Source organism: Phoxinus phoxinus (genome assembly GCF_949152265.1).
Source record: "Phoxinus phoxinus genome assembly, chromosome: 5".
Classification (NCBI taxonomy): domain Eukaryota; kingdom Metazoa; phylum Chordata; class Actinopteri; order Cypriniformes; family Leuciscidae; genus Phoxinus; species Phoxinus phoxinus.
The window spans coordinates 27,964,459-27,987,800 of record NC_136880.1 but is presented as its reverse complement, the minus strand read 5'-3'; the positions used below and the strand labels follow the sequence as shown (position 1 = coordinate 27,987,800).

The window sequence follows — 23,342 nt, the reverse complement described above, 5'->3', positions numbered from 1 at the left end:
CCCTAAATTACTTTTAAGGCCTTTCGAGATCTATTTCTTTTTGTGTGTAAGTGTGTGTATTTGTTATGTGTGTATCAGTGTAGCATTTCTAGTCAGGTATTGCAGTGAGACGAGGTGGCATTGTTTGAAAGGCTGCTCACGACACTAACAGACTATTGATCTTTTTAATAGTTTGTGTATTCTGATGGGCCTCCGTGTCTCCATGGCAACCACTCGCACTCTTTCAGTCTGGTCTCGGCCCTGCGTGAGTTCGAAGGCGTGTGAATCTCTTTTGGAATATAGGGCAAGAGGCAGGGCGTAAAATGTACAAATGTCGAGACGCCGGCAGCCTCGGAATACTGCGGGTTCTTTGCGGATAGAGCTGTTCAAATGTCCTCCATTATTTAAGGAGATCAGTAATGAAGCAGGCAAAGCTGCAAGTGCACATGGGAACCTTTCTTTCATGTAACTTCAATGCATACCGGTTGAAAGCAGTTTTGTAGCGCAGGTTGTTGCAGAGAGAATTAGCTTCCCAGTGGGAATGGGTATTTCGCGGTCACGTTAAGTATAAGCGAGCTGCTGGGTATATCGGATGCTTTGGCATTTCCAATGCTGCAGTTGGTACAGCCTTGAGGTTCAGCGCATTTAAAAAGAGCTTTGCATGCCCACGGTAGAATCTGAATCCAAAATCCACATCTCTGAAAAGGCCTCTGGTTGTCACACCTTCTCTCTGACTTTTCTTTTCTGTTCATCTCATCCACGCAACCCAAAGGCAAGTATGCCATGAGGGATCTGGTCCATCGGCTTCCGGGCGGCAACAATAACAACAGCACCGGCACCGGCAGCAGCAAGAGCATGTCCGATGACACCATTACAGCGATCTGCTGCGCTCTGCATGAAGTCATCACCAAGAACATGGAGAACACCAAGGCCCTTCGTGACGCCGGCGGCATTGAGAAACTCATCGGCATTGCCCGGAGCAAAGGAGACAAGTTAGTATATTTGTGCTCTGTATGATCATGATCAATAGACAAAACCAGATTTTACCCTATTATATCCTACAGAATTATTTAGGATTTAATGGACAGAAAATTAGTTGATAAAGGAAGAGGACATGCTGGACTGGATTGTTTATTATGAAAAATGTAAACTTGTGACAGTGTGAAAAACAGCACTTGCCTTGAAGGAAGCCAAGCCTCCTCTCAGGAGATATTAGGATAGATGGAAGTCCAGTAACTCTATTGGGTTTTGTGAGCTATTGTACTGGATCAGTTTACTCTGAAAGTGCATTACAAGATACTGTTTCCTTTTAGGTCCTATGGTTAACATTCAATGCCGTTCAAAAAAATTTTTTTAAAGAAATGAATACTTTTATTCAGCAAGGATGTTTTAAAGTGATCAAAAGTGACAGTTAATACATTTCTAATGTTACAAAAAGATTTATATTTCAAATAAATGCTGTTCTTTTGAACAAGAATTCTGAATTTTTTTTACATGGTTTTCACGTAAATATTAAGTTGCACAGCTGTATGAATAATTTAAAATATATTAAAATAGAAAATGGTTTCAGTGTTTTCAATGTATTTTTAAACAAATAAATGCAGCCTTGGAGACTAAGAGACTTCTTTCAAAAACATACAGTAAGAGACTTCTTTCAAAAGTCTTACAGACCCAAACGTTTTGAACAGTAATGTAATTTAAAATTATTCTCCTTAGCATTTACTGTAGATGTTATTGTATTTATCATTCTAAATAGAGTTGTTGTGCCTTTGAATACATCATCAGTAGAGAAATCTTTGCACAAAATTATCTGAACTCAAATGCATTTTCACTGAGATATTTATCATCTATGTCTAGCCCAAGATGAATACACTATTTGTTTATATTGCTGATGATGTACTTTTTTTTTATTATAAAGTTCCTTTATTGTAATACAGGGTTTTATTAAGTTAGTTTGCACAAAATGCTAAATAATAATACTCATAATAATGAAGCAATCCATTATACTAGAAGCCCCAGAAATGAATTCGAAACCAAACATTGTATTGTTTATATTATTGCAGATAAGGCTATGCATTGTATCCATTTCCTCTTCTATGTTTCCCTGCAGACACACACCGAAGGTGGTGAAAGCAGCTTCTCAAGTCCTCAACAGCATGTGGCAGTACAGAGATTTGCGAAGCCTCTATAAGAAGGTAATGAATTCTGAAGACCTCACATCTATTACATAAGCACCTATAAACTTTTGAATAGGCATCAGAGGAGAGAGAGGCTTTTTGCTGCCGAATGGTGTAGCTATCATCTACCAGCAGGCGTTAAACTGGCCCATTCTGACCACTCGGTTTATCTAAATTATTTAAAGGAATTCAATTTTGCATGAAAATATGCATGACAAATGCATGAAAATCTGTTTGTTTTTTTGTTTTCCATCTGTGTCTGTCATATACTTGAAACCAGGAGGTTTTGATGAGTGTTGCTTCAGGATGAATCAATGATCATGTTCTTCTTATTTGTATGACAGGATGGCTATTCTCAGTATCACTTCATTGGCTCTTCATCTACAATTGAGAGAGACAGACAACGACCCTATTCCTCCTCCCGCACCCCATCTATCTCTCCTGTGCGGACTTCGCCCAATAATCGATCAGGTGAGAGACGCTCCACTTTTCTCCATTTTGACAACAAGTGATATCATTGATACTTCCTTTGTCTTTATCTCCTTGTCGGGAGTAGATAAGAGGAATAAAAAAAGTACTTGGGATGATAAAAACTACTTATTTTCTAAATCAGTTGGTTAAATAGCCGGTGTGTTGCATGAACACCTAGTCAACTCACCAGTTTGTATAACAGGATGGTGTCAGGTGGACAGTGTGTATCAGGATGGAACAAAACACCAGGGTCTAGGGACACACGGAACTATTAACTAACCACAATGCTCAAGGTGCTCAAAAAAAGGCATGACATTTATGAGAGAGTACACTAAGTAAAGCATCTAAAACAAGTTGACCTCACTAATCAACTAGTCATTTGTTGGAGAATTAGGCTAAGCTACATTAATCCGGATACATTTGAAAACGACATTTTTGTTTCAAAACGCTCTCTGTTCACACTAGAGTTTCAAGCGTGTCCAAAAGTTTCTCATTCACACTGAAACATCGGGAAATGCTAAATTCACCTCACTGCACGTGTAATACCTCATAAAAGCTCACTGAGATGATACAGACATCTGTAGCTCTAACAGACATCAAGTTTGCATGGCATGCTATTCTTCTTGGCAGTATTATTTTATTTAGCAAAATATCTCACCATTCACTGATGCATCCAGGATGCACTCAGTCACCATTATATGTTGGGTTTAAAACGCAACTGCTCTCATGTTTTGCCGCAGGACAGCAATTGCGAGTACATTTTCTGTCCTCTTTGCAGGATTGCGATAAAGAGTGTACAAAGTAACAGATCTTTAGCAACTGTGTGAAAGTGAATAGCACATAACAGGCACAATAGCGGTACAAACATGCATAACTATGGGTTCAATATGTATAACATGACTAAACATGCGTCATCATTTTCAAATAGCTCCGTTTTTACAGTCCACACTACAATACGAAAACGGCGTTTTCAAGATTATCCACTTGGGAAAGCATTTTCAAAAAGCACCGCAGGACAAAAACGCCATCTCAGTGTGGACAGAAGGCCAAAATGGAGAGATAAAGATGCGTTTTCAAATGAAAACATATTAGTGTGAATAAGGCCTTAGTCAACTAGTCAATCATAATGATTAATCCCAAAGTAGTACATTAACAGGACAATAAAATCTGTGGCCATGTCGTTATGTGATCATAGAGGGAACAGAGCTGTCATGATCAGGGTACATCCTGAGATTCTTCTATTTCCAACTGATGGCAGGAAGGAGAATGCAGTACTGTCTGTCAGGGCGCCATGTGTATCCTAATTACACAGCGCTACTGAAGAGTCTGTTCTGCTTAATCAACACGCTTTGTTTAGCAGGCACTGTCTGTTCTATAGTTGTATCAGATATCAAAGATTATTTAGTAGATTCTATTTTTGCACTTATTTTATGTTTAATAGTGCTACGTCATTTCCAGTTTGTGAGAAATCTTCATTTACAATACTCATTGTTTATTCAGGGCAACCTGAATATTAAGTGCTTATAAGGTCCTCACGTAACATGGGAAAAACAAAGAGGGGGCATATTTATTCTCCCTGATGCTTGGGAGGGAGTGGTGGGGAACTATCCCAAATGAGAATCTCACAGCTTTTAAATTGTGCAAGTTGTAATTGTCAGGGAATTGAAAATCAGTATTTGCAAGTAAGATGGCCATCCAGAGGAGTAGACTGTGTACCGACTGACAAAGTCATGCTGAAAAGAGCAAGAGCACAGAATCTGTCCTCGAGCCGATTCATTAACATCCAAATAATTAAATAGATAATGGCACATAAGTAATGAAATGCTTTTGTTGTAAAATAATATTTTCTTTTAATAGCGCATTGGGGGGTTTCTTCAACTGTGTGCACTTGTATATCCCAAAGGTTTTATTAAGACTTAACAGATTTCATTTGACTTTTTATACTGTTATACTGTATGAAGGACACATTCAAACTTTGGAAACTTTTTATTATTATTCATTTTTTATACTTTTCAAACGCCTTTTATGTATAAAGTAAATGTTATTGTTTAACCCTTTCCTGACTTGAAAACGATTTGAAAAACCATCACAAAAATACTAATTGTTACATAAAAAAAAAAAGAATAAATACTGAAAAACCATCTCAGTATTTATTGTGTGAATTATAGCGATTTTTTTACTGAAATTACGGCAGTTATGTTGTATCTTTTGTCATCTCATTTCCTCTGCAACAAATGTATATATTTACAATACAGAACATAATATAATTTAATGTCATTAAACTGATTTGTGTTGTCACTTTGAATGTGCAATAAGTTCATATAATATTTTTAGTTAATCCCTTTTATAAAGTGTTTTTATGAAGTCTTACCTTCTATAAATCACACACCTCCAGACAGAAAGCTTTCCTAAACACAAAAGTGACTAGAAATGTGAAATAAATGAATGCCGAAGGAACAAGAAGCCCAGACAAAACCAATCAATTACCTGACCAATTCCATTTAGCAATTAGGAGCAGAGCACTGGCACTTGTTTGCCTCAAAAGGCAACAAGAGAATTGCTTCATTACAGTAAATGAGTTTTTTATGTAAAATAAAAGATCCCTTGATGGAATGAGATCTTATTGTACTTTCAAATGCGTCAAGACACTTTCGTCGGAACAAACGGGCTGTTTTCCTCCCTCACTCATTATTGGTTGACTTGCCGTGTTTTTTAGCAAGTGCCCCCACCTCCCCTCGAGAAATGATGAGCTTGAAGGAGAGGAAGATGGACTATGAGACAACTGGAACCATTTCTGGTTACCATGGAAACAAAGGCGAGCACACCTCCAGAAAAGATGCGATGGCAGGTAAGGCCGCAGTTCGAAGACCTACAGTTTAAAGCTTTCATATAACCGCCATCAAATGAGTCGACAATGATTTTCAGATAAACCATCAAATATACCATAAACGAAGGCAATGAATTACACCTGAGTGCTGTAATTAGCCCAGTATTAGTAACAGTGTAACACATTTATTTCACAGAAAGATGTCTGACATCTCACCCTTTGCATCTTGGTGTAAAGTCCTTTGCCTCAACAAAAGTCATACAGTATATCTGCTCACCTGTTTCAGGCAGACATTTGCTGTACCTGCCAGTCCTCTGAGAATCTTTATAATTCACTGTCTCCGCAGCTCAAATCTCAAGTGGAACATCTACACTGTTCAGAGGTGCCTACATGTCTCCTGGTGATGACATCAAACATAACCAGGTGAGGTCACCGCAGATCACACAGCATTGTAATAATGTTTAGCTCGTACTGATATTTTGGGAACGCTTTACAATAAGGTCTCATTACTCAACGTTAACCAACAATGAGCAAGTCAGGAACTGTTACATTACACAACTGTTACATATGTTTTAACTATATAATAATATTAAAATAAAATAAATCTATATAGCCAGCTAATATGATTTTTTTAGTTCCTTTTTGGTGTGGATGAAGTTCTTGAGTCTTTTTGATTGCATTGTGGAGGGAACCGAAGACATAAAAAAGAATGTTGGGAAACGCTGGTTTAAATGAAGCACCTTTTATATAACATAAATGTGTTGCTTTTTAACTTTATTACACAGAAGCGAGGAATGTTCTTGATTTGAATTGTAAATTAGATTCTTAGTTTCTGAACTACCGCATAATACATTTATGTCACTTCCCAAAGCAGCCCTTACGCTCTCATTATTTCCGTCAGGTCTCCGCTCAAGGCAACCCTCCAGAGGCCTACCCTCCCTTCCAGACTCCCCCAGGAGCCAACTTCGAGGAGCCGTACTACGAGGACCAAGCGCATAAACGCCCCCAACCTGCAGCCGACGGCACCATGCACCTGGGACTGAAGTCCACGGGGAACTACGTGGACTTTTATTCGGCATCCCGCCCGTACAGTGAACTCAACTACGAGACGAGCCACTACCCTGCCTCGCCAGACTCGTGGGTGTAGAGGCACAGAGGCAGGCTGGAGGCTGGCCTACGAACACCATACACAGAGACCAGCCCAGCATGTGCATGAACACTAGTAGACATCTCACACACGTAAACCTTCAGTTCGGTTCACTGCTCGCACCACAGTGGGCTGCCACTCGGCCAGTGAGCGAGGTTAGGAAAGTGCTTGACGGGAGAGGATTTTAGAGAAGCTCAAGGAATGCGTTTTACCGAACGGACCACTTGAACTTTGGTGTTTTTCGAAGCAGTGGAGGAAAGTGAAATGTAAACGGGAAAGTGGAAGATACTGTATGTGGCGCAGAGATGGGACAGTTACGTGAAGCACAAGAAATCGACATTCGACACAAGCTAAGGAAGTAGTTTTCACAAATGATTTTGGACATTTCTTTATGTTAAACCATGCTTTTATGGAGTGCTCTGTTACACTCCTAGCCTTTGTATATTTTATTTTGTTTCTTTTTATTATTTGCTTGTTTTTGTACCTCCTTTTTAACTTCTTAAGTCTGGTGTAAAGTACTTGTTGTATATTACAGATGTAGATACAAGGTGCATTGTGTATATTACGCAAAGACTACTGTGTCCTCCCATGTGGCTCAATATATCATTTTATTTTCCTGTATTTTAAAAGAGAGAGAGGAAAAAACACTCACTGAACTCCAGCGTCCTGTTCTATGGGTAAGAAAAGCATATAATTCAGAGGTGTCGTTTGCTCTAATGTGTTTTTTCTCCGTTTTTCTATGAGGAAACTACTAATAACTGACGACAGAGCATCACTGCCTGGACAGGGTTTCCACCAATAACAAGAACATTTTCAGGCCTATCTGTCAGTTTGTTTTCTTTTTTCCCCAACTGTACTGACATGAAGACTGGTCACTCCACAAGCCGTCGAGTGATCTGTGCTAAGTTATGTGCCAAATGTGGTAATCCCTGACCCAAGGGGTGCTGTAGATCTGCCGACAAGTCACTGGTTCTATCGACGCCTGTTTGTAAATGCTTCTTTTTTTTTAAAAAATGTGTTTCAACAGCATTCACACTGTAACGAAAAACGGAGGGACACGGTCTTTTACAGCTACTCCCCCTCCAAAGATGTACAATTAGTTAACGCTGTGTTGTAAAATAGACATTTGCAAAATCTGCTTTTTTTCTTCCAGAAAAATCAGTGGTTCTTAAGCTCATCGTAGACATATCTGTCAATAGAATATGGATATATATTATATAAATACAAAATATATATATACTTTTTATGTGCAGATGTGGATGTCACCTAACGCAGAAACATTGCAAGGAAAAAAATGCTATAGTTAAAAAAAAAGCATAGGGTTTTGTTCACTTTAATTTCTAACCGGATGTTGACCTCCTGTTGTCATGTTGTTGCTGTTTCAAAGAGGTGAGACCAGGGCTCAGTGAGGGCAGATGTGAGGAAGCGTCTAATATTGACTTGAAAAGGTGCTAAAACAATGCTCTAACATCTTTTGGCCTATGTTGCTACCTTTTATTAATGCCTTTTGAATGTTTCATGTCCTTAGTAAAATGGATGCCACTAAAATGAATAGCTTTGATATAGAAGGAGAGCTGTGCGTATACACACACCTCTTGATTTTCATTTTTTTCTCTCTTAGGTAATTGCCTATACCTAATCTCAGGTCATCTTATTGCAGGAGAAGATGGGTGAGCATTCCTCTATTGACTGAATGGAGAACAAAGAATGACACTACCCTATAATTTTTTTGTGATTTTGCCAACCTTAAACTTCAAATCTGGCGGATTTAAGGGAGGTATGAAGCAAGCCCTGGTCTTCCCTTCATGTCAATTTACACTTAGAGGTTATTGTCAGATGCCAGGATTGAGGATGATCCCCAAACTCGCATATCTTCAGCACCATCGATAGTGAACGTCTGAGAACAAGCAAAATATCTGTGAAAAAGTAGACATATCAGACAACCTGTATTGAAGATGTAAGTAAAACTTTTTTTCTGTTGCTAGACAAAGTGTTTGAGAGAATTGTGAACCTTTTTAATGCCAGGTTGCAACTGCTATATAAACTAATGGAGAATCACTGTTTTGTGATTTATTTCGCTCTGTGTCTGAGTTCTTTCTATCCTATATTGAGGTTTTCTTAGAGCAGATCTGACATTGGCATGCACTTTATTGCCAGATTTGTTTTAAAATACACTTGTATTACATCCAAACCACTTTAGAATGATGCTTTCAACACTTTAACAGCACTGATTTTTCCATGTGTTTTGTAGGCTATTGACAGCATTTATTTTGTTCCAGACATCAGCACTAACACATAAGAGATTTCTGTTACCTTGTACAGGCGTGACTTTTCAATTTATTGTATTTTTGATAGAATTCCTAGATAGCTATCAGAGGCCAGGCGGGCAAGCTGCGAGCTCCTGTTAGGGTTTCATCACGACTGTTTCATTACCATTTTCCCCACAGAGAGGCATTTTGACATTGACAGGGTATGTGCTTCTCACTTTGTCCTGAGAACCAGTCTGCAGTATAAAAAAGTGTGGCAGGTGCTAAACGACATCTCATGCCTACAGCTCGGAAACACCAAGCCCTTCACGTCCATTCATTTCAATGTCATCAATGCTAATGCGTAATAGAGTATTAATCCATCTACAGTTCAATTTAATGCATAAAAATGTGGTGATGCTGTGAACTGAGTGTTGAATTTTATTGCTAATGTAAGTGTGTAAGAACGTGTCGTTAGATACGAATATTAAAGAAATGCATTTTGAGAGCTGAAATGGCTCTCAATGTCTGGATTGTGTGTTTTGAGAACATGAAGCCTTACCTTGACTGACTAGAATGTAGGCCTAATACTGACCCCTATTGGAAGTTTACTGCCACTCTGCATTGCTGGTACAGGTGCACCCCTTGTAACTTTGACTGTTTTGTTTTGTTATTAAAGGATTTCAACGCTATAGTTTGACATCTTTATCACTGACATGTCTAAAGGAAACATTACCTCATAACAAACATTATATTTCAAATCTTCACCAATATGTGACATCGTAGCTCTCTCGCACTGTCTATTTGAGCTGACTTAAATATGTTTGTCTTTACAAACTGAAAATGCCCGCGTTTCTTTTTATTTAAACAGTTTACCTTTTATCATTACTTGAATAATTTCATTATCAAATTAATTCGTCACCCGGTTTGAACACAAGTGGTGGTCACCTCAAAGCCAAATGACTTCCAACCTAAATCAGGTTTAGGGAGGGATAGGGTAAGGTTAGGGTGTGACTGGATGTCAAGCTCCATTCATAGACCTTATTCACAGCAGCGGCATCTTTCGTTTTTAACGGTAAGGAAATTGATGCTGTGAGAGATAGTGTAGCCTACAGTTATTTAATCGGCTTTTCAAATGTCCTTCTGACGAAACAGCAAAATAGCCTATCTTTCCGTGAAATGTCAGCTGACAAAAAAATTCAAGGCATGAGCAGTGGAAAATTATAATTGATCTATGAGCTTTATACACCTTTTTTTCCCTTTTCTTTTTTTTTACAGCGGATGCCATTGAAAACACGGTAAGTCTACCCCCTCACAGCCTCGATTTCTGAATAAGGTATTTTGGCTCTGCCTCTGAACATAAGTTGCTAATGTGTTTTCAGCACGCGTTTTGCGCATGCACGCCACGTTATTTTAAGACTTGAGTTGAAAAGTTAAACTTTTAAAAGGCGCTGCATCTGTTAAAGGGATACTCCACTTTTTTTGGAAATAGGCTCATTTTACAACTCCCCCAGAGTTAAACAGTTGAGTTTTACCGTTTTCGAATCCATTCAGCCGAACTCCGGTTCTGACGGTACCACTTTTAGCATAGCTTAGCATAGATAATTGATTCTGATGGGACCATTAGCATTTCTTTCCAAATGACCAACGAGTTTCAATATTTTTCCTATTTAAAACTTGACTCTTCTGTAGTTAAACCGTGTACTAAGATTGACGGAAAATGAAAAGTTGCGATTTTCCAAGCCTATATGGCTAGGAACTACTCTCATCCCGGCGTAAGAATCAAGGAACTGTGCGGCCGTACCATGGGTGCAGCAGCGTAATGATCATATTATGACGAAGCACCTGAAAATAGTCCCCAGCTCGGTAACTTCCAACATGACCGGGACTAAGTTTGTGTAGTTTTTAGGTGGCAAATTAGGTTTCCTGTGCGATTAGCCATGGTTCTGTGCGTAGTAAAGGGCTGTGATAGTAAGGCGAAGGTATATTCTACCGTAATGTTACACCGAATACCAACGAACAAAAAGAAACTAAAAAATCAATGGTTGACTGCTCTGAACATTGATCTAAAAACGCCGATAGAATCTATCAAAAAATGGCGTGTTTGCTCAAAGCATTTTGGACCAGATGACTATAAAGAAAACACGGACAGTACGGTACAGCGTCTAAAGGATACAGCCATCCCAACAATCTTCAATGTACAGACAGGTCCAAGTGCATCATCATCATCACCCATGGCTGTAAGTAGCCTACAGTGATGCGCGGGTCTATGTAACGTTATAAACAACCCGCACTCGACCGACGTTTTCAGCTAACCCGCCCGCAACTCGGACCGCAAAAGAAAGAAAATATTGTACCCGACCCGCATTTTTTTTTTAAGTAACTTAGCTAGTAAACTAGTTTATGCTCATCGTAGCGTCATGGGCCATAGACGGAGGGGTGCGCATTTTTCTGAATGCTGTGATATCGCCTAGTGTTTTTTAATAAAGGCTTGATTTATTCATTTATTTCGTTTCATTTTCTTATCAATTAAGATGCTGCATGTGTTTATCCAGTCTAACCGAAGTGTGCGTCTCTCCCCAGACTTTCCCAACAAAAACCCCGCCCCCTCTCAGCAAATACATAAAACTGACATTACTGAGCTATATGCGTTTAAAAGTAGCCTATTAAAATGGCACAATGGCATTGCTCAGTTCAACGCGTTGGGAAATCGGGCATTTTGTCCAGCGTCAGCTTTTATTCAAAAGTTAATAACGCGCTCAACATTAAAAAGGTAAATAAGGATTTCCCACTGTCATCTCTGACTGAGCTCGTGCATCATCCTCGCGCAGTTATTCAGCCAATAAAGTGTACACGTACACCTATGTATTTCATAGAACATTGAGTCTAGTACTATATAAATTACAAAGGTTTAATTGGCATCTTTATTTCAAACGACCCGACCGACCGCGACCCGAATATCATTAAAAATATTTTTGGATGACTCGTAACCGCAGGCACCCGCTAATTTTGGATCAACCCGCGCATCACTGGAAGTACTGTATAACAATTTTACTTTTTGTAAAAGCACTGCCGTTGTTATCTTCCTGTGAAATGCAATCAGTGAGTGCTATAGGTTTCCTCGATCATTCGTCTTGTACAGTATAACGTTAGTAGTTTTGTTGTAGAGTTCTGGTGAGGTAGCGTATAACCCTTGTATGTTCGGGTCTGTTTAGATGTCATCTAAATGAATCGTCTCTCACAAATGTCTCCATGCTGCAAGGCACGCTCCCTGTGCAAGCAGGTTGTCACGTTGGTTTGTTGACGGCAAGTGCTTCGTCATATCATTACGCTGCTGCACCCATGGTACGGCCGCAAAGTTCCTTGATTCTTACGCCGGGATGAGAGTAGTTCCTAGCCATATAGGCTTGGAAAATCGCAACTTTTCATTTTCCGTCGATCTTAGTACACGGTTTAACTACAGAAGAGTCAAGTTTTAAATAGGAAAAATATTGAAACTCGTTGGTCATTTGGAAAGAAATGCTAATGGTCCCATCAGAATCAATTATCTATGCTAAGCTATGCTAAAAGTGGTACCGTCAGAACCGGAGTTCGGCTGAATGGATTCGAAAACGGTAAAACTCAACTGTTTAACTCTGGGGGAGTTGTAAAATGAGCCTATTTCCAAAAAAAGTGGAGTATCCCTTTAAGAATGAGTGTCATTAACCCAAAAAAAAAAAAAAAGAAGCAAAGAGCTTTTCCAGGTTTATAGACATACAGTTACATGGGCGCCATAGTGTTTTCTGGGGCCCCTGGCTAATTTGAAATCCAACCCCCAATTATCTTATCTTTTTGCCACATAACAACAGTCATTATCAATGAGTAGCAATTAATGCATATTCAATAAGAGGCAATAAATAGCTAAATTTGAAAGTTTATTAAATTATGCATTTATAACTATATACAAATAATTAAATACAGTACTGCAGTACAACATCATCTCATACATTACACAGACACTATTTAAACTCTGTCTGGATGTCTTATAAGCTGTTTTATAAAAAATAAGCTGTCAACTTGCAATTTCTTATTCCCCAAGTGCCAAGCTACGTGTTTTTTTTTTCACAGCAAAAACTTTGATCAGATCTTTGAAATCAAGCCGTCTATCTAAATCATGTTCAATAGGCAGCATGGTCAGACAGTCTTTCCTGAGACAGATCTTTGATCTGAGGTAGTTCTTACCCGTTAAGTTTACTGAAGGCTCTCTCTCCACTTGCAACGCTCACCGGCAGTGCACAAATATGCTCAAGGCAATGCACACCTCACTGAAAATCGGCATCTTGTAGATTTAATTCAAATTGTATCATTATTATAACCTGCCGACCTACGGTAGTCAGGGTAGCGCCATTTTTACTGACAGGAACGAAAACTAGTCTGTGAGGGATAGAATACTGCTGTTTAACAACATTGTTCAGCTGATGAAAAAAAAACACTACATAAAACAGTTTTAAAAGTTGCGAAAATTATCTAATCTATGACCTTAATACAGCGTGTGACATTGCAAAGACTGTGTCTTTCCTCACAGCCTTGCTTTCATCTGCGTTAAATTCAATAGGCCTGTCATCTAAACTGACTATGGTCTATTGCCTTATTTCGGTGTTATAAACGTCATTGATAAATATGGTGTTTATTGTTTTAGCAGCTTCTTTATATAACACTCCCTTTCATAAATTCAGTCTTTCAGAGCAATATAAAAAAATATAAATTAGTGTGCGTCAAATTTCAAGTATGAAATGGCTCAAAGACGATGAGCGAATACAAACAACACATTAATTATCTTTGGTGATTTAGTCAATTAGAATTATCACTTAAAAATAACGTATCAGACTAAAGATTATACAACTGAGGAGTGAAGTACATGGCAGTCTAGTGTACGATTTGTACTGCTGACCCTCTCACAGAGTAAAACACCCTTAAAAAACACTAAGGCATCAAAAGCCACATCACTTTTTCCTCCCGATAGGCAACCTCAACCTATCCATCTGTTCAGCTTTCTTCTTCTCCTCCTTCAGAGCTTTGTACCTCCATTTAGGGATCTGTAGGTGTAATGGGTCTTTTGAAGTCCTGCTAGGCAGACGCTCCGGCATGAATGCAGGGGCAGGAGCTTTACACAGCATGACTTTAGGCACCACTACTCCAGGACGCACACTGCTTCTGCGCATCAAGTGTAGGGGCAGCAGGCTACTTCTCCTCAGGGCCATGGTGGAGGCCATTGCTACACTTTGCAGTATCTGTGGCTGCAGACTGGCGCGCCGCTCCTGCTTCTTCGGCACCAGCAGGACCCTGGAGTTCTGGAAGAGCCGCTTGTAGTTGTTGAGGCGCTCGGGCCCCAGGTTCTTCAGCTCAGCCAGACGCTGTCTGCGGAGGATGTCCTGTACGGCAGGGCGGCGTTTTCCAACACACGGAGGGCTACCCGGGCACACAGTGTGGCAGGCGGTGGCTATGAGCGGGCTGGCCAGCGCCGTGGTCATGCGCACCATATAGTCCATGACACCTTCGTCCACGGGGTTGGTCTTCATGCTGATGGAGAGCAAGTTACTGACACACTCTGAGAACTTCCTCAAGCAGGACTTGGGCTCTTTTGATCGAGCCACCAGTTCGTTTAGCATAGGCCACTCCATGCGATAAGAGTCACAGAACTGTTCAGCACAAGGCTGTTCCATCAGTCGGGACATCAGTTTGGTGGTCTCGTAGCGGCCCGTGAACGTGGCCCATTCATTTGGGGTCTGCTTACGGCCAAAGTCCCTCGCTTCAATGTCTCCTCCTTTATAAAGAAAAACATCAGAAGAATGGAAAATGAATGCCCACGTGAAGGAACAAAATGGAAGATTATTATGCATGAACTAAATTAGGAATGAATTAAAATTGTTCAGCTGATGATACTGTACCTGTCATCATGAGAGACCGCACGCATTCGGCTCGACCTTGAATGGCCGCTTTCATCATCGCAGTGAAGCCATGGCAGTTCCTGAGTTCAGTGTCAAGCCCGGGAAAATAGTTCAGCAGGTAGTTGGTAATCATACTGTGGCCTATAATTCAGAGGAAGATATAGAATACATTTACGTTTATGCATTTGGCAGATGCCTTTATCCAAAGCAACAGTTTATGAGTTCATGCATTCCCTGGGAATCAAACCCATGAGCTTGACGTTGCTAGCAACATGCTCTACTTTTTGAGCTACAAGAATACAGACACTAAGATGGTTAGACCTGGTTAATACTCTTTGTATAAAGTTGAGCATGTCCTTCAATGAGGTTTCTAGGTGTATGCTTACTAGAACAAGTGTATGATATTCTGGTCCCTATACAGGGTGCTTTATTTGTTCTGTGTATAGGGGGAGGGGAGGGGGTTCAAGTGCATAAAAACATGCACTCCAGTCAACTTGTATAACTAATAACTCCTGTTTTCTTCTCATGAGCTCCCTCTTGCTCTGACTGAAAGGATAACAGTATGAGACGGAAGATATTGCTCAAACCTACTCGGATCACATCATTAATTTCATGGAAAATTAATACAGTCAACATTTAAAGGGGATCAAAACCTTTCATCAAAGTTATACATGAATTTTGAACAATACCCTATTTGTCTTAGGACAACTTTGATTAAAGGGGTCATGACATGGTTTTTTTTATTTTATTATTATGTTCCCTTAGGTGCAATTATAGTATTACTATAGTTTTTTTTACAAAAAACTTTTAAAATGTAGTGATTTATGACCTTTTCCCACCCTGTTTCTCATCATCTGATTCAAACAGTCTGTTTTGGGGGTGTTTCCCCTTTAAGAGTTCAGTGTTAACGCCCACTGTTATGATTGGCTAACGTCAGTGCCTATGCATCAATTATTAACGCCCCCAGCCAGAACGTTTGCGGATTCAGCGTAACTGTTTAATAGCGGGTGATGCATGCGAAGCGATGGCTCTTGCAATGATAAAACCTTATTATGTTTGAGCCGGAATCAGAGGAGGAATCAGAGGAAAATGCACCATCACCACAACAACGAAGACTGGATCAGCCCGTGTCCACATGGAAAGTGAAACTATTTTGAATTAATAAAAAAAAATTAACCCGAGACACTTGAAAACGGATTATTGTTGCATAATTATCCTATAGCTTAATTTGCTAACAGTTTAACATTATTTAACTAATTCCAATGAAATGATAGGGTGTACCACGGACAAAAATGCATGCACAGACAGGCCATCTTTGAAGATGCAGCATTGATAAAGGCAACATTTTTAATTTTCTATCACATGTAGGCCTACTAGAAAGGCGACATATTTTCAAGATTCTCTTATACAAATGTGTTTATATTAGCCATGGTAAAAAGTAAGTTTGCGTCGTCGTTATTGAGCCCAGAACAGTCGGCACGGACTTATCTTTGAGCAACAGTTTTCTGGCAAAGCCAAGCATCATATTGGGATTTTTTCCTCAAAACAGTCATCCTTAAATGTATAGAACACTGCCGTGACTGGGACGTCCGCAAAAAATAAAGTGCATCCATTTTTCCCTGACGACTGGATCTTTCAGCGTATTTAAAAAGTAGTTTAAAGTTTTAAATACATTACTTACAGTTTGCGTCGTCGTTGTTGAGCCCAGAATAGACGGCACTAACTTATCTTTGAGCAACAGTTTTCTGGCAAAGCTCAAAACAGTCATCCTTAAAATGTATAGAACAAACGCTTAAACTAACACTGCCGTGACTGGGACGTCCGCAAAAAATAAAGTGCATCCATTTTTTCCTGACGACTGGATCTTTCGCAGCGTATTCAAAGATGTTGTTTGTCCACAGCCAGGAACAGCACATCTGCGGCGTCGTAATCTCCCTGTACACAGACCCACTCTGCCCACTCGCTGTCCGTCGACTGAACACTTGTGAGGCGCGCGGCGCGCGGGCGCGACAACGATACGAAGTGAGCGTAGTTGCCTTGCGCTTTAAGCGTAGTTGTCTTGTGCCGGAGGCGGTCATATGCAAACGCTGGTACGTCACTTCGTACCGTGACGTCACTTCTTACCATGGATCCAGAACGAGCTGTATTTAGAGCTTGATTAAATAAATGATTCGTTTATAATGGGGAGGACGTCTTAAGCTATGAAACTTGCAGGACGTTTTAATGGTACAAAGACCTCTTATATACCAAAAGATCAAGGTAAATTTGGTTTCTCATGTCATGACCCCTTTAACTTTTTTTGATCCACTTCAAATGTCGACTACTGTTGAAATGCTCACTCTTTCTTTCTAAAGAAATGTGACATAAACATGATATTTTATCAGTATTTGTCTTAAAAGCAACTTGCAATTAAATGGAAGCAGGTGCAACTGAATAATGTGAAATGGTAAATACCCATTTGATTCAGCATGTTTGATGTGCACTTCTGACACAAATATCTAACTACTGTCACTGTAACATTTTTATTGTAAAACAGTCAAATATCGATGTTGGAATCTTAAGTAAAGACCACACATTCTCTTCTGTCATGCTCATTTTACAATCTAGTGTTTAGTTTTCAGTCAGCTGTTGAAATGGTGTGGTTGTGTGACGTCATTCTATGGAGGCTTTAGGGTTTTTTAGGGTAGCGCTGTGGGGCTACCAAACTTGATTTTGGGCTCTGTGCTTGAGGTCCGTGGCCATTGGCCCTGCCCGGCACGTTGGAAAAGCAGCTATTTAGACCCTTTCTTGCAAGCTCACATTTAGATCTGCCTCCATCCAATCAACAACCATCGAAGTGAACCAAGCCTTACTTTTTTTTTTCCAGTAATCCGTTTCACTCGGTGCCATAATACTAAAGAAAGGATATCTCGCTACTTCTGTTCACGGTTAAGTGATAATACATTTGCTCTTGTTTTATAGAAGTCAAATGAAGGCCCAGGGCGATATACTGAGAGTTATTGATCGTCATTTTATTGCCTTTAATAGATTAATTGGTGTCACTTCCCTTACCTGCTTGTGCAGCAGTCATGAGAGCCGTATTCCCTTCATTATCCTGCCAGTTCACGTCCACATGTGGACACTGAGAGAGTGCAATGACCACATCTACGTAGCCCTGGTAACACGCCACTATCAGACCTGTCTGTAAAGCAGAGAGGAAAAATATGAGTTATCTCCACAGTCATTTTCCTGAATGTCCATCATTACTGCAGAAGAAGGTGTTTAACGTGCAAACTGCAGAGGCAGTTCATTTAAGGGCACTAGGGCAGGGATTGTTGCAGGGTGAGTTTCCAGATCCATATCTCTAGAGGTCAGAGACACATGGGTTTGGTGGTCTTATTTATGAGGTCGATAAGCTCTTGATCTTTAGAGTATATTAGACTGGTAAGTGTAGCCTATACTGTAGTTAGGTCAGTCAACTGCAATGTCACCACTGTGCATTTATATTGGTATTTTAAGGGTGAAATGTGTAATTTTTTATTTCATCTTCCATTGGTTGGACATCAGACAGTCAAGATAAACTAATGTGCAAGTGTTGCTCAAACAAGCGATGTTTTGAATGCACCACATGAGCCACAGTGTTTACACTTTTCTTGGAAATCTTCTGGGTAATGACTTGCTTAATATTCAGAAACAACTAACGTATTAAATAGAAATATCTAAGATTGGAAAAAGTACACATTCAGACTAAATAACAGTTATCTAAATATGCTGTAAATGGAGAATAATTGTTCTTTGTATTGTCTAACAATTAAGCATAACAAACTGTACAAATGAGCACAGAGACAAATGCAGTGCAGACATGGGGAGAGCTGCTCCTTGAACGCAGCATATGTCAAAATCACAATAGAATTCAGCAAATATTAAAGGCACAGATGAGTGAGGGTTGCGAGGAACTAAAAACAAATGCGTGAGGTCAGAGGCATTGCTTGAATAGTACAAAGCATCTTCCTTTTCTTGTGTGTCTCCAGATTGTGAGTGATTATAGAGCACTACAGGCAGATGGTAAGCCCTATAAAGACTATTAGCTAAGATTTAGTATGGAGTTCCCTCTGGGCTCAGAGCGCTTGTCTGCTGCATTTATGGTGCTAAGCTCCAGAATAGCAAGAAACTGAATACGATCAATGCTATAACATAATCGATATGCAGCTAAATTAAAATATATATTTTTATATATAATTTAGGAGTAGTTGTCCATCTCTAAGCCGCCCTTAAGGCTCTTTTGCAAATATATATTACATTTATCTCTTAATATAAAGGTTATTAATAGGCTAACAGCCATATGAGATAGCATGACGTAGCAATTTCTACCTAGTGGTAGATCCCGATTACACTTCATAGGGATCACATCGATTACACACCACAGTCTTACAGGGAAGCGAAATGTCATGCTGTCGTAAGATGATTGTGAAGAAAAGCCTCTCTAACCACCTAAAGCTCCCCCTCCCGGGATCAACAGAAGTTCAGCTGTGAAGGACTCGAAGGTGAAATATAAACTTTAAGCTATCAAATGTGCATCCCCACAGTCAGCAGGATTCCTGAACCTAAAATCTCATATTTTTCCGTTTAATTATCAGGACCGCAAACAGGTTGAACATTGCCGAGACTGATAAACAGGATCATTAAATATTAGCGCTTAATAGTGCTGTTTAACTGTGCTGCACATATCATTTCCTGCTAATGGTGGTAGAATAAGATTTGTATTAAACAAATGATCAGGGATTGTGTTAGTTGAGAGACATTTACATGCAAATGGGTCGTAGAGTCTTAAAGGAGGACTGCGTGTCTTTAACTGCCACACACAGCCAGATGCTTTGGGGAAAACAAGAGCCTTTTTATCTCTGTGTGAATAAACGTTTGTTTCTGTGCATGTGTAGTTTCTGTTTGCGTTCAGAACATTGAGTTTTCAAACTGTGTTTTCTAAGTTAAGAGACCAAGCGCACAGTCCTGTTCAGCAATGATGAATAGTTAAAAAAGATGTTTATTAACAAATTCAATGCTCGAGTCGTACCAAGCGGCAAAGTGCTCCAGAGTATATTTTTCAATATGGTTTCAGTAGGAGCAGAAGGACAAAAGAGGTGATGCTTCATTTATTATAGGCTCTATGTTTAGGAAGATAGACACATTTAACAGTAGTCCATGCAATTTGAGTTCACTGAGAAAGGAAGTCGTCTCAATTCTCACATATCATTTAGCATGACAATAGGTGGCAGAATCAAATAGACTTTTAAGGCCTGCTGCTAGACTCTTTGACTGGAATTACACTTACATTATAAGGTCTGTGCTTAATGGACAAATTAGGGGTTCTCTGCTCATGTGACATGCCGAAAAAATCCCTGTCTACTGTCTAGGCAGAGCCCTGCGGTATTTTGACATCTTGGAGAGCCTTTAAAAAGCTCAGTCATGATTACGATCTGCTTGGGCTGCATCTCGGACTGCAATTCAAACTTCAATCTGTTCCAGGAGCTTAGCTGGCTGGTGCGCCCATGAGATTTCAGCTGTAGATCACAGCATCACAACACAACTGGACATCAAGTCAAGACATAGACTTAGAAATGTCATGAATCTTTTTTGTCCCATTTGGACAAACAAAAGTGTTATTTTAGCTTTATTTATATACTATTAAATTTCATTTTAGTTTTTCTAATTTTGCTACTATATGTGCTTTTTCTTAGTTTAATTTTGTGACCACCTATTTTTAACCTCCTGGACTTGATAATGACCCATTCATTTACATATAACGAATAAGGTTGTCATGTCAGTGAAAACCTAACTACAATATAATATTTTTAGACTCTGCAAGGCACGTGTTTTGCATAGAGCTGCCATCCGAGCCAGATTTCTTTTCTTATAGATCCTGCCTTTAATGTATGGATGAAAGTCGCAGCATCGATATTTATGGAGGAAGGAGACAGCCGCCTGAGCTCATTCCCTGAGGAGCCCTGTGTGGATCATGCATGTTTAAAGACTCTTTGATATGATAATAGCCTTGCATAAACATGACACTGTTATCACCCACATTGTCATAATTGTAAGCTTCTCAGGGCTAAGGGGAGTGAAAGCCCGTCTCCCAGTCAAGAATGGCATTCTTTAAACACATGATTTAGCTGAATGGATCCTGGAAAGTAATATGTTAATTATTCCAGTATTCAGAAAAATCTAAGCATGGATGGTAATGATAGAGATTTTCTTACACTGCATGAGCATGTTCCTGCAATTGAATTATCATAACCTAAAATGTTTCAATTGCCTGTGCTGCTAAAATGAAAAAGACTAAAGTTAAACTTATGTTTTTTTTTACTTTTAAGATCACTTAAAAGACAAATGTGAGTCTTAATATTCAGTGACAACTGGCATTTGATCCTCAGACTTTGGGAAATTGCAAATAATAAAAGAGCACTACAATATTTAAAGCTATTTTTGTAGAACTATAAGTAAGCCATTTGTAGCTTGACTTCCCTAGAAAAGTGTAAACACTGAGAGGCTTTCAATACATGTTTTGAGCACCCCGACCATCAACACTGATTCAACCAATAGCTTGAGTTTGGGGGCGGGCCTCTGTTTGTCTGACCAATGATAGGGGGTGGGAGTGTTTGGGAAACTCGTTTAAAAACAAACATTTCTGCGATTCAGTTTGGTGGCATAGAAATTACACATTCTCCTTTTAAAACATTCAAAAGCTAACTTACTCTGTTATTTTTGTCCACCTCTCGCACCTCCTCCTCCGTCACACCTTGTCTTATCAGGATTTTGACAATGATGGCATTGTTAGTGCAGCATGCTTTGAAGAAGCTGAGTGGCTCTGGGCTCTCAGGACTCGGACATTTTTCGAAGTTGAGCGAATCATCAGGTGGGTAGAAGGAATCGTCCGACATAATGCTCTTGTTATCCGGTAGTTTTGAAAAGTCCAACTCCTCAAATTCTTGGTAGATGTCGTCATCATCCTCATCATCATCAGAAAGATGGTGGTCTTCATCATCTGCATAATAAGAGTCCTCTGATGGCTCCTCAATAGTGGAGCTCTGTATGGAGGACTCCTCATTGTTACAGCCTCTTGCTTGGTTGACACTGGTGCCATATTGGTGATCTTTGACTGGAAGTACACCTCCTGCAACACCATTCTCAGTTATTAGCACCATTTAACTGTCCGACAGGTGGAACACAAAAACAAAAATCTTGTAGGATCCAGAATGAGACCGTCACATACTGAATGGCAATCCTAAACTCCAGTTATTGACTCAAGAAATGAAGAACCAGAAGTCATAGACCTTTTAGAATAATCGTTTCCATATATCCGCTGCTCTTCAAGAACCAGTTGTACTTATGTCCACCCTTGGTTTTCTGATTATAATATACATACCCAAGCTTGTTTTTTTTCACCAAAACTATCCCATTTTTTCTTCACTTGACTTGCTCTGTGAACCAATCTGACTCCTGTTGGAGAATTCACCAATAGCTCAAAGTGAGGATGGAGGACTTCCATCGGAAAGGCTCTGACTGGCATGGGCACCGTTTCGAGAGAAGCCTCCTAATCGCCTTAGTCTCTTTCTTTCTTTCTGTCTCTCTCTCTCTCTCTAACCTCCCCCCCCCCCCCCTCCCCTTCAGTTACATGTGCTGAACAGTAATCTTACTGTCCGAGGAATCAATGCAGTACATTTTCCATCAGATGCAACACAAATGTGCATCAGTTACACAAAACAATTCTCAACACAACTGATCCCTGTTAATGCGCGGAGGACTTTTATATATTTCAGGATACGAGTAGTCCTGCTGTGCACCATTATCACTCTTATCGCTTCTATTTTTAGCCGACTTTGATACTCAAGCACATCCAGAGCGACTTTCCACACTTTGATAGCCTATATTTGACTGTGATCAACTGTTGGCCGGACAAGCCTCCTCGATGGATTAGTGGAAGGTTAATTGGATGCAGCAGAAATAACATTTTGTTGTGGATAAGCTGTTCTCTCATTTGCATTCTAAAATAACAATAACAACAAACACATACTGTCACTTTCAATGTTTTTGGTCGTAATAAGACTGCTGTTTTCTAACTACTCTGTCAAAAATGATATGATCAATAAGTTATGACAACATATGTTTTTGCATTGCAACTCATCAAAATAAGTTTCAAAATTAGTTGAATCTTGCATAACAAAACAATAAAAAGTTGAAAATAGCTTAGGTCAGTCTAATGTAATTTAAGTTAAAATGACTTAAATTTTTAAGTAGTCAACTTGGATGTTTAAGGCAGCAACATTTTGGGGGCTTTAGGATGATGTATAAAGGCATGTTTTGTACTGATATTTCTGGTGACAGCACATCCTAGAGGCCGTTTTGAGTAAATGATCCCAGAAAATGTATCTAAACCTGCTCATGTCACTTTAATATCTTCACAAAAGGTCACGTGATCTAATATTTTCTATCTAGAGAATAAAGGCAATTTGGTAACGGATTCGGACAATTATATTTCATAATGTCAGCTATCAACTAAACTTAGAATTAAATTAAATTCACATTTATTGGTAT

General features: G+C 39.5%; 2 protein-coding genes across 12 annotated transcripts in view; one reads left to right on the top strand and one right to left on the bottom strand.

The window, feature by feature from the left end:
* The window catches only part of ctnnd2b (catenin (cadherin-associated protein), delta 2b), a 78,745-nt gene extending 68,725 nt beyond the window's left edge, over positions 1-10,020 (top strand). For 5 of the 11 annotated variants that reach the window (XM_079612010.1, XM_079612016.1, XM_079612014.1 and 2 more), the window contains 6 exons: positions 752-971; positions 2,090-2,174; positions 2,501-2,627; positions 5,344-5,475; positions 5,801-5,877; positions 6,356-10,018. In XM_079612010.1, coding sequence (XP_079468136.1) covers positions 752-971; positions 2,090-2,174; positions 2,501-2,627; positions 5,344-5,475; positions 5,801-5,877; positions 6,356-6,601 — 887 coding nt within the window. In that variant the 3' untranslated portion in view covers positions 6,602-10,018. Of the gene's footprint in view, positions 1-751; positions 972-2,089; positions 2,175-2,500; positions 2,628-5,343; positions 5,476-5,800; positions 5,878-6,355 lie in introns of all 11 variants that reach the window. The other 6 variants (XM_079612015.1, XM_079612012.1, XM_079612009.1 and 3 more) reach the window with 3 other exon arrangements.
* A 2,728-nt stretch (positions 10,021-12,748) lies between these two features.
* On the bottom strand, positions 12,749-22,528 carry ankrd33bb (ankyrin repeat domain 33Bb). Its single transcript, XM_079611954.1, has 4 exons — positions 21,503-22,528; positions 17,826-17,955; positions 14,775-14,915; positions 12,749-14,650 (listed from the first exon to the last, which is right to left on the bottom strand). Exons 1-4 carry the CDS (start codon positions 21,950-21,952, stop codon positions 13,830-13,832), a joined length of 1,542 nt encoding a protein of 513 aa, XP_079468080.1. The 5' UTR covers positions 21,953-22,528; the 3' UTR covers positions 12,749-13,829.
* Between the last annotated feature and the right edge of the window lie 814 nt (positions 22,529-23,342).